Source organism: Chiloscyllium plagiosum, unplaced genomic scaffold, assembly GCF_037043375.1.
Source record: "Chiloscyllium plagiosum isolate Xiang-an unplaced genomic scaffold, Cpla_swu_hap1 HiC_scaffold_33, whole genome shotgun sequence".
Lineage (NCBI taxonomy): Eukaryota > Metazoa > Chordata > Chondrichthyes > Orectolobiformes > Hemiscylliidae > Chiloscyllium > Chiloscyllium plagiosum.
Window position 1 is genome coordinate 11,018,294 of NW_028270171.1, and position 17,403 is coordinate 11,035,696.

At 38.6% G+C, this 17,403-nt stretch overlaps 1 protein-coding gene across 1 annotated transcript in view; it reads right to left on the reverse strand.

Moving 5' to 3' along the window:
* The window catches only part of emc10 (ER membrane protein complex subunit 10), a 44,976-nt gene that overhangs the window by 8,669 nt on the left and 18,904 nt on the right, over positions 1 to 17,403 (reverse strand). Inside the window, exons 5-6 of the mRNA XM_043679655.2 lie at positions 8,655 to 8,836; positions 4,656 to 4,749 (exon numbers count right to left, since the gene is read on the reverse strand). Coding sequence (XP_043535590.1) covers positions 4,656 to 4,749; positions 8,655 to 8,836 — 276 coding nt within the window. The remainder of the gene's footprint in view (positions 1 to 4,655; positions 4,750 to 8,654; positions 8,837 to 17,403) is intronic.

Here is a 17,403-nt window from a genome sequence, read left to right on the forward strand (position 1 = left end):
AATAGTATTAAATCTCTGTAAAACAAAGAATATGCCATATGCACAAGTTGCAAAAGTATTCCTTAACAGGTGGTGAAATAAATCTTATGGTCACCTTTCAAATCATGAGATTCAATGATAGTACAAGGTCAACTGTTGCTACATGCCACAAAGCTACCAGAAATGAAGAGGATGATTGATAAGGTTAAGTGAAATATATGCAAGGACACTATACTCCAGTGATATAACGATATCTAAAATTCCTCTTCTCTGAGTTTAACAGAGACACCAACTCATTTAACATTATTTTAAAGAGATTAACTCTTTTGCTAAAAATAGCAAGCAGAGACAGAAATCCAGAATGAACATGCTCAAGTCACACAATAATATCACTAATGACAAATCTTTTTTACTATACAGTTTAACAGCATCTGTATTAGGTAATGCCAGTTGATTGCTTGTGATCTCTAATCATTTCAAAATTGACACACTGAATAATAAAAGATAAACTGATTTTTTTCCACATTTCTATTGTAATATTTGGTTTGCAATTAGTTTGCTTTTCCACTCACTGAATTTTTATGTGATTTATTGTGATGCTTCAAAATACATAACTTTGATTTTTAAAGTTGCCCTCCTTTGTTTTGGAGACAAATTATATGACATTGTTACAACATGCAGATAAAGAAAGAGGCTAAATCAATAAATTGAGCCAACAAGGTTAAAAAAAAGAAAGTGCTAGAGTATATTTTCATCAGTAGTCTGTCACACTTTGCCGAAAAATGTCACTGCAGCCAGAAGCAGAATACCGCTTCAGATTATAAGGTCTTTTGATGATATCATTGTGCAGGAGCTTGAATTATTCCAAATATGTTATGCACAAGTAGTTTGTGCAACTAATCTGGAACCTGAGATAATGCTGTCTTGTGAAATAGTTTGGAGGGAGCCAAAATCGAGCAGGTTAATGTTCTAGGATTTTGAGAGCTATACAAGGCCTAAAATACATAGCAGCAAGACTGTGGAAAGTGATGAGTGAACTAACAAGAGGGAAACATTCTCACCAAACTACTTGTCATAGATGTATCTATCTCCAACAGTATCTGAAGGAGCACCCAGCACATAGTCCTGGCAGAGGTAAAGTCTCATGCTCATATTGAGGACACCATCCATTGTGTTATGTGGCAATACCTCCTGTAAAGTAAGATGTACCAAGTATGCAGTTCTGGTCACTTTGTTACAGGAAGGATATTGCTGGGGAATGGAAGGTTTGAGATATAAAAATAGACCGGGAAGACTGGGACATTTTTCACTGGAGTGGAGGAGGTTGAGGTATATAAACCTTATAGAAGTTTATAAAATCATAAGGGGCATAGATAAGGTGAATGACAAGGGTCTTTTCTCTATGGTGGGGGAGTTAAAAACTAGCGGCCATATTTTTAAGGTGAGAGAAGAAAGATTTAAAAAGGAGATAAGGGGCAACATTTTACAAAGAGTGGTTCGTGTGTGGAATGAACTGCCAGAGAAAGTGGAGGATGCAGGTATATTACAAGATTTTAAAGACATTTGGATAAGTTCATGAACAGGAAAAGTTTTGAAGGGATGTGGATCAAGCGCAAGCACGCAGGACAAGTTTAGTTTGGGAATGTGGTTGGCGGTGGACTGGTTAGACTGAAAGGTCTGTTTCCATGCTATTTGACTCCATAAGAATGCAGAGGTCTGTGCATAGACAGTAAAATTCAAGGATGCAGCTTTCAGCCTGGACAAAACAACTCATTAAAGAACTCTAAACATGACAACACACTATTGACAGTGTTGAAAAAGGCACATGTTTCATCACTACTCAGTATCCTACACATAAATTTTAAACTATATATTTAAACTTCAACAGTTCTGTGAATTTGTGTAACTGAACCAAATAATATTTGTGATTTTTTTTTAATAAATGGGAAATATAGAATAAGCAATGTATTGGAATCAAAGGAATCATGTTTAGCAGAATAACTCATGCTGATGGTTATTGGCAAGATCATATTCAAATGAGTGTGTAATTTCACAAACTAATGTATGATGTAATACAGTAAAAGAATTTTATATTTCAATAAGACACAATACAGTCATGAATGAGTTTTTCCACAGTGAACAGAAATCACTTTCCAGGGTAAAGAGGACAGAAAATGGTTCCAGATTTGAAGTGGAGAAAAATAAATCAATCGTTTTCAGTTGCATAGGCTAACAACAGCTTTATGGTTTCAGGAAAGGTAACTAAATTGTTGTTAAAATGCAGCTTTTGTTGATCAGAGAGATTAGAACAATCCTTGGATTGATTCATTCTTCCGGGCAAACAATTTTACGTTTTTCAGCACTTATGCCTGTGAGCACAACAAATACTGCTCCTATCAACATTTTATCAAAGCATTATAAAAGCTCCCCTTTAGGGGGCACTCACAGTGACTCAGCTTTGCAGCGTAAATTCAATCTGTGTAGACTTGGCGAATTTTGTAATTGGAGCACAGAGGAGAGTGCCCAATAATCTCCATATCATTTGTTTAAGAAGTGCGAAGACAAGAATTATGGCCCCAGTGCAAACTATGAATTTGTGAATATATGAAGAAACTGTGTGTTTGGTTCCAGATCTAGTGTGAGCTTGATCAAATAGCCAATTAACATTCTAGGTCTGGAGATCAAAGAACCCAAAAGCAACAGAACTGCATCCCAAGATGAACCAAGACCTTTAGGAGTAGGGCTCAGAGAAGCAAAGAAAAAAATCTTTTAATACATAACATTTTGATTTCTTATCTTCAGTGATCACTAAGTGGAAAAACTCCAAAAGGAAATCTCTAAAAAAAGGGATAAAATCTAAAACAAAACTGTATGTGTTATAAAATTAAATGATGTATGGCAATATGATTAGAGTTGCAACACTCTCAAGAGAACAGAGTGTCTAAAATGTAATGAGTTTCACTCTTGTGGTTTAATGCATTATCCATACGCCTCAAGTGTACTATTGCTTGGCACATATTCTCAGCCACTGTTTGTGCTTCATTTAATCCTGTCGCCAAATGAATACATTAGTTTCTGGTGAGCAGGTCAGGTCACTTTCACTGCAGCAGTCAGCAGTTTGAAACTCAACTCAGAACTCTAAGTATAATGAAATCTTAACAGAATTCTTCACCACTGATGGATCTTATAAGGGCATTTCTGAAGTGAATTTGTTTAGTTCTGCACTAAAGGATTTCATTCACAGGGTCTCCTTGGAATTCCTTATTAAAAAATCAAGGATATTCTCTTCTCAGTGAGTCGATAAGAACTATAAACCAGAAGGTCCATATTTGATCTAAAACCACACTGCTAGTTGCTCAGGGCTGCAATTAGGGCACTGTTTCTGATTGAGGTCGCTGGTGTTAAACTGTAGTCCCGTAGCAGTAAATGCCACATGAGGGAGCAAGACAGATAGAAAATTAGAAATAACAAACTAGAATTAAATCCAATGAATCCTAGCATCATCACTGATTCCTTCATCAATCTGCAACTGCAAAGACCAAATGTGGAGGTGTCTCACATCAGCTTCAAGAGTTCAGATTCAACAGCAGACCAACTGCTAAAATAAGACAAAGTAGAGGTCAACTTCCTGGGCAGTTGTCAATATCCAGAAAGTCAGAACAGAATTTTAATAGTATGATCAAATGTGGGCCTACTGCACCTGATTATTTAACACAGAACTAGATCACAATGCTTTCCACTGCAATCAGCATGAAATGCTGAAAGGCAAAATTAACAAAAACTAGTGCTTTAATATTCAGCGGAAAGAGAAAAAACAGCTGTCTCCCAGTTATGTTGTGTATTTGACAATTTTGGACTCTAGTTCCTTCATAGTAATTTAGTTTCTTTGCAGGTTCAAAATTACATAAGTTCCCTTTTTTATGTGCAGTGTTATATAGCTCTTATCTAGCTACAGGACCCTTAAATAAGGTGTTGAATTTTATTTGACTGCTTAATAGCATCAAATGCACTTAAATATATTGCACATAAATGACAGTAACACATTAAGAGATGTGTCAGCGTCATCAGATATGTCTTCTCTATTTATAATATATGTGGATCAGCTTGTTTGAGGGCCATAGGAAAAGGATTGCTCCTACTTGTACTTGTGTTTGTGCCTCTCTGTCTCTGTCTCTCTCTCTCTCTCTCTCCACCCTGTCACCCGCTTCTCACTGTTGAGAAAACTTAGCACTGGATTGAACCAGGAACCTTTGTGGCATGTATGGCTTGGAGCTATGTCAGCGATACATTTATGCACTAAGCCATCCTACAGTCTGAGAAAACTTTAACCACTTATTTTTAAAAATACATGATCGTAGATGAATTGCAGCAGGGAAAATGCACTGGAGGCTATGATTTGAAATAAACAACTGCTGGTTTTTATTTCACTGTCAATTCTAGAGTAGCCGAGTGTTCAGTGCATTTTATAATATCAGACTTTAACCCCTTTAAATAGCATAATATCACACACAGCTCCTGTAAAGTACAATATCTGCTGTGCTTTTAGAAATATCTTCCTGGAATTTTCTTCAAGATGAATAATGCATTAATTCCACATTATTATTCAAACATTTATTGCATTAATAACATTTATCCCAAGAAAGCTATATTTTGCCCCCACAAATGGGTCAACTTACATATTTTGCAATGAATGACTTCTGCTCCTGTGGATTTTTTGCTTTCTGGGCCTGTTCATGTTCTAACCGCTCAATAAATGCTGCAGTCTCTGGCCTACAATGGAAACCATAAGACATTTTAGAGTTGCATTAGTAAAGTAGGCTGATGCATCCTAATAGCTTAGGGTCCACGAGAGATGATCAATTAAAAGTATCGTTAACATATGAAAAGGCAATGTTGCTATAGCCATTCACTATTCTGTTATTTCACAAACTTCCATAAATTGCAGCATAAAAGATAACCTAACATACAAGATGAGCCCATTTTCTTGGTCCTAATAATTATGTATTTCCATATATTTGAGTATAAATCAAGCCCCTTTATATCCACAACAGGCTACCCATGCATTAGTAGTCAGCCACAATTTTTCTCCTCACAAATGCACATTTTACTTGGGAGTACCTTACGATCTGGCGTAAGCAATTGATCAGGTAATACAGACTGAGATACAAAGGTATGAAGGAGTTTAAACCACAATCACTCTTTGGGTCTGAAGCAGATGACATGGCAACCATTCATCCCAGTGATCCACTTTTATTCTTGATGTTGATGTCTTTGCTAGTTCTTATGGCATCTTTAGTTGTAGAACAATTGCATGTTTTCCACATCTCTACATATATTATTAATCTTTAAACAAGGGATTCTGGGTAATCCAAGATGGAAGACAGGAACAAATTGTGGCTTGAAGGGCTGCTCCTTTTTTGAAATATTTTCAGCATAGGAGCTGATTTTCTCAAATTCTGGGATTAGTAATTACTGTATTATAAGCTGTTACATTGTTTTGGAACTTTAGGGAAAAAAATCAAAACAATGGTACTTTGATAAGGAGGAAGGCCATGACAAAGGCAGTGACCACATGGGAAGTGATTCAAACAGAGAAAGAAACCTACAGGAATAAAAGAATGACTAGGGTAGGAATAGGTCCAGTCAAGGATAGTAATGGGAAGTTGCATGTGGAGGCTGAAGAGATTGGGGAGACACTTTAATGAATACTTTTCGTCAGTATTCACTCAGGAACAGGACATTGTTGCCGATGTGAATACTGAGTCACAATTAAGTAGAATGAATGGCTTTGAAGTATGTAGTGAAGAGGTGTTGGAAATTCTGGAAAGGGTGAAAATAGATAAGTCCCCTGGGCCTGATGGCATTTATCCTCAGATTCTCTGGGAAGCAAGGGAGGAGATTGCAGAACCATTGGCCTTGATTTTTATGTCCTCGTTGTCTACAGGAGTAGTGCCAGAAGACTGGAGGCTAGCAAATGTGGTTCCCTTGTTCAAGAAGGGGAGTAGGGATAACCATAGTAACTATAGGCCGGTGAGTCTCACTTCTGTTGTGGGCAAAGTCTTAGAGAGAATTGTAAGGGATAGGATTTATGAACATTTGTATAGGAAAAATGTGATCGAGGATAGTCAGCATGGTTTTGTGAAGGGCAGGTCGTGCCTCACAAACCTTAGTCACCTTCTCAAAGAATTCAATAAGGAGGTGGACGAGGGGAAAGCGGTAGATGTGGTGTATATGGATTTTAGTAAGGCGTTTGATAAGGTTCCCCATGGTAGGCTACTTCAAAAAATATGGAGGTATGGCATTGACGGTGAGTTGGAGGTTTGGATTAGGAATTGGCTGGCTGGAAGAAGACAGAGGGTAGTAGTTGATGGCAAAGGTTCATCTTGGAGTGCCGTTACTAGCGGTGTTCCGCAAGGATCTGTTTTGGGACCATTGCTGTTTGTCATTTTTATAAATGACCTGGAGGAGGAGCTAGAAGGTTGGGTGAGCAAGTTTGCGGATGATACGAAAGTCGGAGGAGTTGTTGACAGTGAGGAAGGATGTGGCAGGTTACAGCGGGATATCGATAAGCTGCAGAACTGGGCAGAAAGGTGGCAAATGGAGTTCAATGTAGCTAAGTGTGAGGTGATTCACTTTGGTAAGAGTAACAAAAAGATGGGGTACTGGGCTAATGGTCGGATACTTGGTAGTGTGGATGAGCAGAGGGATCTTGGTGTTCATGTACACAGATCTTTGAAAGTTGCCACCCAGGTAAATAGTGCGGTGAAGGCGGCATATGGCGTACTGGCTTTTATTGGTAGAGGAATTGAGTTCCGGAGTCCTGAGATCATGATGCAGTTGTATAAGACTCTGGTGCAGCCGCATCTGGAGTATTGTGTGCAGTTTTGGTCGCCATACTATAAGAAGGATGTGGAGGCACTGGAACGGGTGCAGAGGAGGTTTACCAGGATGTTGCCTGGTATGGTAGGAAGATCATATGAGGAAAGGCTGAGGCACTTGGGGTTGTTTTCATTGGAGAAAAGAAGGTTTAGGGGTGACTTGATAGAGGTGTACAAGATGATTAGGCGTTTAGATAGGGTTGACCGTGAGAACCTATTTTCACGTATGGAGTCAACTATTATGAGGGGGCATAGCTTTAAATTAAGGGGTGGTAGGTATAGGACAGATGTTAGGGGTAGGTTCTTTACTCAGCGAATCGTGAGTTCATGGAATGCCCTGCCAGTAGCAGTGGTGGACTCTCCCTCTTTATGGGCATTTAAGCGGGCATTGGATAGGCATATGGAGGATAGTGGGCTAGTGTAGGTTACGTGGGCTTGGATCGGCGCAACATCGAGGGCCAAAGGGCCTGTACTGCGCTGTATTCTTCTATGTTCTATATTCTAGGGCTGTCTGATCCAGCAGTAACCTGCGCAACTGCTGCCTTTATTGTTTGATTTCCAAGACATTGGTTAGGCCATTATTGGAATTATGTAATTCTGGTCTCCCTGCTATAAGAAGGATGTTGTGAAACTTGAAAGGGTCCAGAAAAGATTTACAAGGATGTTGCCAAGGTTGGAGGGTTTGAGCTATAGGGAGAGGCTGAATAGACTAGGACTGTTTTCCCCTGAGTGTTGGAGGCTGAGGGGTGATCTTATAGAGGTTTATAAAATTATGAGGGACATGAATAGGCTAAATAGACAAGGTCTTTTCCCAGGGTGGAGAAGTCCAAAACTAGTGGACACCGGTTTAAGAGGAGACACGAAAGATTTAAAAGGGACCTACGGGGCAACTTTTTCACACAGAGGGTGGTGCGAGCATGGAATGAGTTGCCAGAAGGAATGAAGGAGGCCAGTACAATTACAACATTTAAATGACATCTGGATGGGTATACGAGGGATATGGGCCAAGTACTGGCAAATAGGACCAGATTTATTTAGGACATCTAGTTGGCATGGAAAGTTGGACCGAAGAGTCTGTTTCTGTACTATATATCTCTATGACTCTAATACATTATCATACAATGTCTTTGGGGGATTTTGAGGCTTCAAAATATTGACTAATAAGCTGTCACCTATAGTACTCTTTAAATTTTAAACTTGTCCTCCAAAGAGCTCCTCTGGTTCAGTGAACAACTGCACTGGACTGAGCAGGAAGGTCCTGGGTGGGAAACTGAACCATTCCAAGTGGCCCAATCTCAGCTGAAACATTGGTAATGGCATTACATTTAGTCTTTGTAATCCTTGGGTTACAGGAAACATTAAAAGAAAATAATCACATTCCCTGTTATTTGATGATTGCTGCTTGAGTACACTTATGGACATCAAGCTCATTCGTTTGTCTTCTGTAGTCAAAGTCAATTCCACTTACCTCTCATGCTCATTATTTTCCCTCAAAGCATTATAGCTTTAAAAGAGGACATCAAAAAAGTTGCCCCATAGGCCCCTTTTAAATTGTGTCATCTATTTTAACTGCCTTCACCTGGTAACATTCTTGGACATGTACCAACTTTTGGGTGAAAAAACTACACCTGTTCATTCTCCCCTTATATGCTTACCTGTTTTGTCTTTTAGTAACTCCTATCGTGTCATCTGATATTTGATCAATCAATATAGGAAAACAATTTATTTAAATCAGATAAGAAAAATACACACAATGAAACAGATGTTACAAAGAAAACACATACAAAAAATACTTACGCTGATGCCAAGACTGGCTGCATTAGGTGCACAGTTGTGTTAAATACTTCCAGGTCCACATCTTCCACCTCTGCTCCATTGCAGGATCCAGGCACAGTTACAATAGAGACACCAATTATAGTTCCAGACACATCTGTGTTAACAGTGATTACATCAGAGAGGTGAGACTCAACCAGAGAGCACTACAGAAAGAAAATTAAAACAAAGACAATAGCATCAGCAGCCAAAATAATACTTATAGCTTAGAATTCTCAATTTTTCTTAAGTCGTTCCAGGGCAGTTTTGACACTTTCAATATATTTTCTCTTATTTATTTGTATTATGAGGTGGTAACAATCAATCTCCACTCCTGAAGACACTGATACATGCAGTTCCACAGGTACTGCTAGTTCTAACAAGTGGTCATTTTCTTACCTATCCAGACTTGCCAGGCATCAGCTGCACACTTCAGCAGGAACATAGCATAATAATCCACAGTGGGAACTTTGGCTTGTTGTTTCCTTTCCCTAGCCTAAGTGTTCAAGAGGCTGCACCAGTGACAGTAAATATTGTAGTTTAAATTTGGTGTATATTAATTGGCTGCATCTACTAGCACCTTGAACCATTAAGCTATCATCAAACACAACCTCACTTCCAGTCTCAAGACTGTTTTGCAGACTTCAACAGCGAACATATAATCAGACACAAGGTGGTGTACTCTTAGCAGTTGGGTCATTGCAGGATTCTTCAGAGCAAACATATCATCAGACATAAAATGTACTTCTACTAGCTAGGACATTACAGGCTTAGATATTTTCTAATCATCTGTTCAGAGATGTTACTTATATACCTCTGGTGCATGTAGAATTTGAACTCAAACCTCTTGGTCCATAGATAGTGACACGACCACTACACAAGGACACCTTAGGCTTATGCTCCATGTAATGGTCTAGTAAAGAAACCCTCACTCTAACATCAAAGAAGAATCTGGATCAGTGGTGCTGGAAGAGCACAGCAATTCAGGCAGCATCCGAGGACAGGCAAAATGCCTGTCCTCGGATGCTGCCTGAATTGCTGTGCTCTTCCAGCACTACTGATCCAGAATCTGGTTTCCAGCATCTGCAGTCATTGTTTTTACATCAAAGAAGAAGTCAATCAGACTTACAAACCTTTGGCTAAAGCTACTGAGCAGCCCCATCACAAGATTAATGGACAGTTTGTTGCTTATAATAAATACAACAGATGTTATAGCATTTTAAAAAAAAAAATTATCCACACTTCTAGGTAGTCACACGGGTGACTGGTTTTATGCAAACATAAAATGGAAAAGATAGAAGAGTTCTTGAGGCAGACCAAGCAGATGCTGTTTCATCCAAAAGACTATTATAAAGGCTCCTGACTGACTGAAAAAGCTACATTTCATGTTGTTTTGAAGCACAATTAATCAAATTTTCAAATTCACACTTACAATTATGAGTATCATGAAAACAAAAAAAAAACTGCAGATACTGGAAATCAGGAATAAAAACTTAGGATAACACCTGAGGAAGCAATGACTCAAGTACGTTCTTTGTGAAAATACGAAAGCTTTGAACTAGCCTCCATACTCAAAACACCAAGTGATTGAATCTTTCCACACATGCTCTCAGACTGGCTCAGTGCATCTACCATTTTCAGTTTATGCAAATAATAAGGTGTTTGATAAGAAAGGTTATGTAGTGCAAAGAAGATGCATTACTGTGCTCGAATATTTTACACTTCTTAAGAATGAAGGAAATAATTATTTAAAACAACCATAAAATAATGGATAGAAAATGTCTCAAGTTAAACATTAAATTAATTTCACTGATCTACAAGATGAAATATTATGCTAAAAGTTTATTACATAATTGAAAGGTTTTAAATGTAGGAAATGGAAATTAAAATAAAAAAGATAAGAACAGGATTTTTAAAAAAATTTGTTCACATTGACAGAAACAAAGCAAATTACATCAACTAGATCTACTGTGGCATTGCTCACGGAAAAAAGCAGATAGAAAATACAATATGAGACAACAAAGTTTAGCTGTGCCCCATTCGTAAAAATACTGCTTAATTCAAATATAAATGAGGCACAAAAATGGCTGCCTTCCCTGTGTGCTTCAATTAAAATTGTTCAAGTTTTGTCTTTGATACCTCATAACTTTTCTTAACTACAAAGTACCTTTGAAATAGCTGCTGTAAAAATTAGTGCCATACATTAATGTTTGGAAATTACCTTGAAAGTATTCAATATATTTACATGGATCATTTTATACATAGATAAATTTCAAGTTTTTTTTAAAAACATAATTTGGTGTATGCACATTTGAAGAGGATGAAGTGGAGGCGAGGGAGAGCAGTGAAAGAGAACCGGGTTTATGCTGCCTAGTGTGCAACTGTTAGGATGCAAGCGCAGTTTGTACATGTAGCGCTGTTCAGCAACAGCATCAATAGACACCGGAAACAGGGAGAGGCAGACAAGCAATGACAAAGCACCTGATAGAACTGGAAGACTATGTTCTGTGATGCATTTGTTATGTTGGCTTCACATTGAAAACTTTTTTAACGAAATTGAGTTTGAAGTAACAGTGATTACCTGAGTTTTTTTTAAAAAGAGGTAACTGAAAAGACACAATGGAACTTTTTTTTAGCCAAGGCATTTCTTAAAAGCCATGTGGATCTAGATCATTGAAGGGTGACTGAATCACTTGATATTGTGTTTTCTGACTAAACCGCATCTGCAAAGACCCCAGAGACAATTTCTTGCGTTTGGTGACACCCATCTACATATGCCAGAACTTTCATCAATAGCTATTTGAGTATATCAGGCTTGATCCTTTTCGCCTTCACGAATTATTGTCCAAAAGTGCCTTTTTCCACCATGAATCTCTGCTGAAATAAATATTATTTCTTGTGCGTGCGTGCGCTTTTGGGTAAACATTTATATTTTCATATTAAAAACCAAGTAATTTAATCAATTTTGAAAAAGTCTGTTTTTAAAGTTTAATTTGCAGAAAGCATACAATCAACTATATTGAGAACTGGGTGAAACATCCAAAGTGATGTTGTGACCTATGTAATAGTGGAATTACAGATAGACAGTGCACATCACCTCTCTGTCATGACATACTTGAGCTAATAAAAAGTAGGTATTAAAGATTACAGTTAGCTTGGAGGTTCATCTACAGAACTGAGTCATAAAAGAAATAGCAAATCTAAAGCATACCATGAAAATTGCAGGAATTAATATCAAGTTAACTGGAAGGGCACCCCTAATGAAGATCTCAGTAGTCCAGTCACTGCACACGAATGTTTAATGCATGCTGCTGGGGTAAAGTAGCAGAGCTTTGTCCTTCAATTAATACATACTGAAACTAATCTAACATTACAATAACAAAACAAAAGACAGCTGAGACACTTGCTGGCTTCACATCTCAGGTCTTTGAGATGCACAATAAAAAGAATACAATTTGATGAAACAATGTGCGACAGACCAGTTCAGCCTTTTCTTGCAAAAGAAAATTCAATCTTGATACCAGTATGAAAGTTTTCTGATGATACTAATTTATTTTCTATCACTCCTGAAGGGTTCACAATATGGTACAGTTGGTTAGATACCAGTCACCCTACAGCATTTTGGGCCAATTAGTCATTCTTGAGCCCAAACCATGTTGTCAGTTATCAGAGTCATTAGTTCCACAACTACAGCTGACCTCCTATCAGACCCCATAATCAAGTATTTTCCCAGAGTCATTCGGCAGCAAGTACAGTTAACCTGGTTAATCTATCCCCTCCTTCACCCTGAGCTGTTGTGCCCTAAATGCCATACCAGTTGAAAACAAGTAGCTCAACAGAGATCATCAGTTGAACGTCTGACCCAATCCACCTTAGTTTATGCATTGACCCATATGATATGCTGTTCAAGCATAACGTAATATATCATCAAGAAACCTTTCAAACTTTTACAAAAAGAGCGATGATGAGACGCCATGTATATGATCAATTCCAAAAAGTAGGTTAGCCAAGGGGAACACTGTATCCCCTTAAAAGCCTAGCAATCTGACCACTAACAAGAAGGTGCCAAGATGACCGTATCCAGGAAGAGATGATAGTACACTGGAAAGATTGCAAAGGAGTGGTAGTATCTCATTTTAATTTAGACCATCGCCAATATTTATGCAGCTTCTTCACTACTAATACGGTAATGTGGAAATGATACATTGTAATAAAATACAGGATATATCCTGTTAAACATGTGGTTAGCTAAATATATATATATCTCAAGTTGGCAAGCTGACATACAATGACATCACCCTACTAGGGAAGGGGAAACATGCTGACCCAGTCACTAACATCTTGTACAGAAATGTACCCATATATCACATTTCACTCAAAATTCATCACCTGTTACATGTGATACTGAGTTCATGTTTGCTCCAAATATTAAACTTTTGTCTTGTTACACAACCTCCCAACTCTTAGTAGAATACAGTTCCATATATACAAGAACTGTCCTGCAAGGCATTCAAGCCGGACAGCCTGAGTGATCTATTTGACTGCAGTTGTGTCCCCATCAGTGCATGATCCTATTGCACAAGACCACAAAGACAAGCTAGGAACATGGAATAGGAGCCATGAGGCAGTAGGCAAGCAGGCATCGAGGTCAACTCTGACATTTCAACTACTGCCTGAAACCAGATCAAACTCAAGACAGGTGAAGGTCAAACTCAGGACTTGTAACTGATGGTAAAGAGGAATAAATAATTTAAGAAACTGATTTTCATCTGACCCTGCTGTTCATCTGCATGGTTGATGGAAAGAAACTCTGTAGTTACTGGTGCTACCTGCATCACTCTATTGACATAGAACGCAGAAATAGACCCTTTTGTCCAACTTGTCCATGTTGACCACCTTTCCTAAACTGAACTACCCCATTTGCCTGCATTTGGCCCACAGCCCTCTAAACATTTCTTATTCACATACTCATCGAAATGTCTTTTAAATGTTGCAATTGTATTCGTCTTCACCTTTCCTCTGGCAGTTCATTCCATATACGCACCACCCTCTGTATAAAAATGTTGCACCTCTTTCCCCTCTCACCTTAAACCTATGCCCTCGAGTTTTGGATTTCCCTGTCTGAGGGAAAAGATCTTGGCTATTCACTTTATCTGTACCTTCATGATTTTATAAACATTGAAAAGATCACCCCACAGCCTCCTACGCTTCAGAGAAAATATCTAGCCTCTCCTTATAACTTAAATCCTCCACTCTCTTTTCTGCACCCTTTCCAGTGTAATAACATTCTTCCTGTAGCAGGGCAACTAGAATTGTTTGCAGTATTGCAAAAGTGGCCTCATCAATATTTTGTACAATCACAACATGTGCCAACTCCCATACTCCATGCTCTCCCTTTTTCACATCCTGTGTACTGGTAAGTCACTTTCAAGGTGCATCTGCACCCCTAGGTCTCTGTTCGACAATACTTCCCAGAGTTTGACCACTTGTCTAAGTCCTGCCCTGACTTGTCTTACCAAAATGCAACACTTTGGATTTATCTAAATTAATCTCCATTTGGCTCTCCTCGGCCCAACTGATCAAGATCTCATTGTACCCTTAGATAACCTTCTTTACTGTCCACTCTACCACCAATTTTGGATCATTGGCAATCTTACTAACCATGCCTCCTGTATTCTCATTCCAAATCGTTTATATTTTAAAAAAACTACAGTGGACCAGCACTGATCCTTGTGGCACACCGCTGGTTTCAGGCTTATAGTCCAAACAACCACCCTGTATTACCAACCTCTGTTTCCTACTAATTTTGCATCCAATTGGCTAGTTCTCCGTGGACCCCATGTAATCTAATTTTACTAACCAGATTACCATGCAGAATGTTGCTAAAGTCCATGCAGACATCTACTGCTCTGCCTTCATCTATCTTCTTGATCACCCCTTCCAAAAACTCAATCAAATTTGAGAGACATGATTTCCCACGCACAAAGCCATGCTGACTTTCTCTAAATCAGTCCTTGCCTTTCCAAATGCACGTAAATTCTGTCTGTCAGAATCCCCTCCCTCAACTTACCCACCACTGACGTCAGGCTGACCAGTCAACAGTTCCCTGGCTTTTCCCAGCAGACTTTCTTAAAATTATGGTACATTAGCCACTCTCTATCTTCTAACACCTCCATGGCAGCAGAAGGATAAAGAGTAAAGACATAGAAAGCTCTAATAAACAGAATGTTAAGAAAAATACTGACAACAACGTTTTGGAAAACTAGCTTAAAATTTAAACAGGAGGTAAAACTTTCCTGAATTACCCCTAATTTAAGGCTACAGAGCTTTAAATTTATCAACTGTTTCCCTTTTGCTCCCAAATGCACTGAATCAGGCTAGTGTTCACTTCAGCAGATTGTCCAAATGCCATTTGTAACACAAGTCCAGTTCACAAGCGTTGGCAGGGCACAGCAGATCAGGGTCCTGTCCTGAGCAATCCTGTTCACAAAACTTTTCAAACAAGAGTCACTTGGAAAATAATTAGAAGCAGTTACGTTGATCCCAAACTCAGGGTCAATGAAATCAGTTGTGACACTCAAAGGTAAGTTCTATAATAAATAAATGCGCCTTTATTCACTAACCTATCGGGGAACTCAACAATTTGTCTTTTAGGGTCCAGCTTAAGTGTTTTCCCCATTCTCTCACATTTTACAATAGCTGTTAACTCTTCACCTAGCTTTCTTGATTAGAAATTTTATGCATAATGTGTGCATTCCCTGATGCACATCCTTCCTAACCAAAAGTAGATTTTCATTTGGGAGACAGTAGTGAGTAGCTATTCTTCACACAAGTTTAGGCAGCAGGTGATGACAGGTGATTTAATCAACGAAGGTTTCATGGATGAGTGCAGTCCTGACTGACCCAATAACTATATCTGGAAATTGTTCTTGGGGGGGGGGGGGGGGGTTGCCAAACGACCATTAGAAATAGCTGCTTTTTCCATTCTATTTTGAAGTCTTTTGAGCATTGTTTTAGTTTAGTCACTCCACTATTGGTAGCCATGTCTTCAGTTGCTAGGGCTCCAAGTTCTACAATTCCCTCCCTAAGCTTTTCTGCCCCTCTCTGCACTTTTAAGATACTTGTTAAAACCAAGTACTTTAACCAAGCTTTTGATCATCTGCTCTCATATTGCTGACGGGGCTTAATGTCAAATTTTGCATTACAATATGCCTGTAACACATCAAAACATTTTATGTTGTTAAAAATCACTATATACAGAACAAATATTTGTACTCAATCTATAAGTGAAAAGAACAACTCTAGCAGCTGAATGGATACGCCCAAGATCTGTTGACTTGGCAAAAAATAGAAACCAAACCAGAGATTTGTAATTTATGTGACTGAGCACTGCATTAGACCTTTACCCACCAAGGCCATGGAGGAATCATAGAATCCCTACAGTATGGAAACAGGCCCTTCAGCCCAATAAGTCCACACTGACCCTCCAAAGAGTAACCTACTCAGACCCATTCCCCAACCCTTTTATCCTATACTTACTCCTGACCAAGGTACCTAATCTACACATCCCTGAATACTATGGGCAATTTAGCACTGCCAAATTCACCTAGCCTGCACATATTTGGATTGTGGGAGGAAACCGGAACACCCAGAGGAAACCCACGCAGACACGGGGAGAATGTGCAAATTCTACACAGTCAATCATCCAAGAAGGTGAGCAATAATTCCAAACAGCATGACTGAATAGGTGTCCAGGCGTGACCATTTTCTTGTAGTAAAGTAGAATATAGCTCCCCTTTAAAAAACAAACGCCAAATTAATACTTGCCCATTTATATAACAGACTCCACTTAGTATCACAGAGAGTCATTCAAAAGCATTTTTTTGAGAAAGCACTAGGTAAATTTGTAGTACATAAGGAAGTCATAAGTTTCAATTATGAAGAAAAGATTAAAATAGTTCGATTGGGTCTTGGAATAAGTCCTAAATGGTCTGAATGTTCTATTTTCCCCCTCATCTCTCGAGCATATTTCTATGCTTGGCAAATGCACCAGAAAAAGTGACTTAATGGAATCTTGTCTCTTGACTGTAAATGTTGACTGTGTGGCATTTAATGAGCAGAAACAGATATGATTATATTAAGATAGATCAAGTGTTGAGATAAATGTATGAATGTTGATTCAATCAAAGCCCCACGTGAGCAGTTAAAATAGAAGCTCTTATGTGCCAGGGATCACAGTGAGTAAAATAAGAACTTGCACTTTCAAAACTGTCACCAGGGAGTGCATGAAGCTGAAGTTAGCATACAAGCGGATTGTTTTTAAAACCACTTGCATTTGGCATAATGTATGATTTATATTTTCAGCAAGCACTTCTTTTAATGAGAAAAAAAAGAAATAAACAGAGAAAGCTGTCAGGTCAAAGGTGGGTTTAATTTTTGTGTACACTACCCTTTCATGATGTTTAATTCTTTTATTGGAATTGCTTGATGTTTTATTAGCTTTGGTCCCACTCTGCAGTTTTCAGTTAATCCACGATGGATTTCAGTCCCTGGTTTGAGCGGTGAGCCACAAAGACCTGTTAAAACCAAGATTAATTTCCTACTCCTTGCTACTAAGCTGGACAGCTGTAAAAATGTTAAAGTTGGTTTCACTGATAGAAAGCACAGAGGGAAGAAATACAGCAAAATGAGCCACTCACAATAACTCTTCACCTCTTCTTCTTCAGCAGTTCCA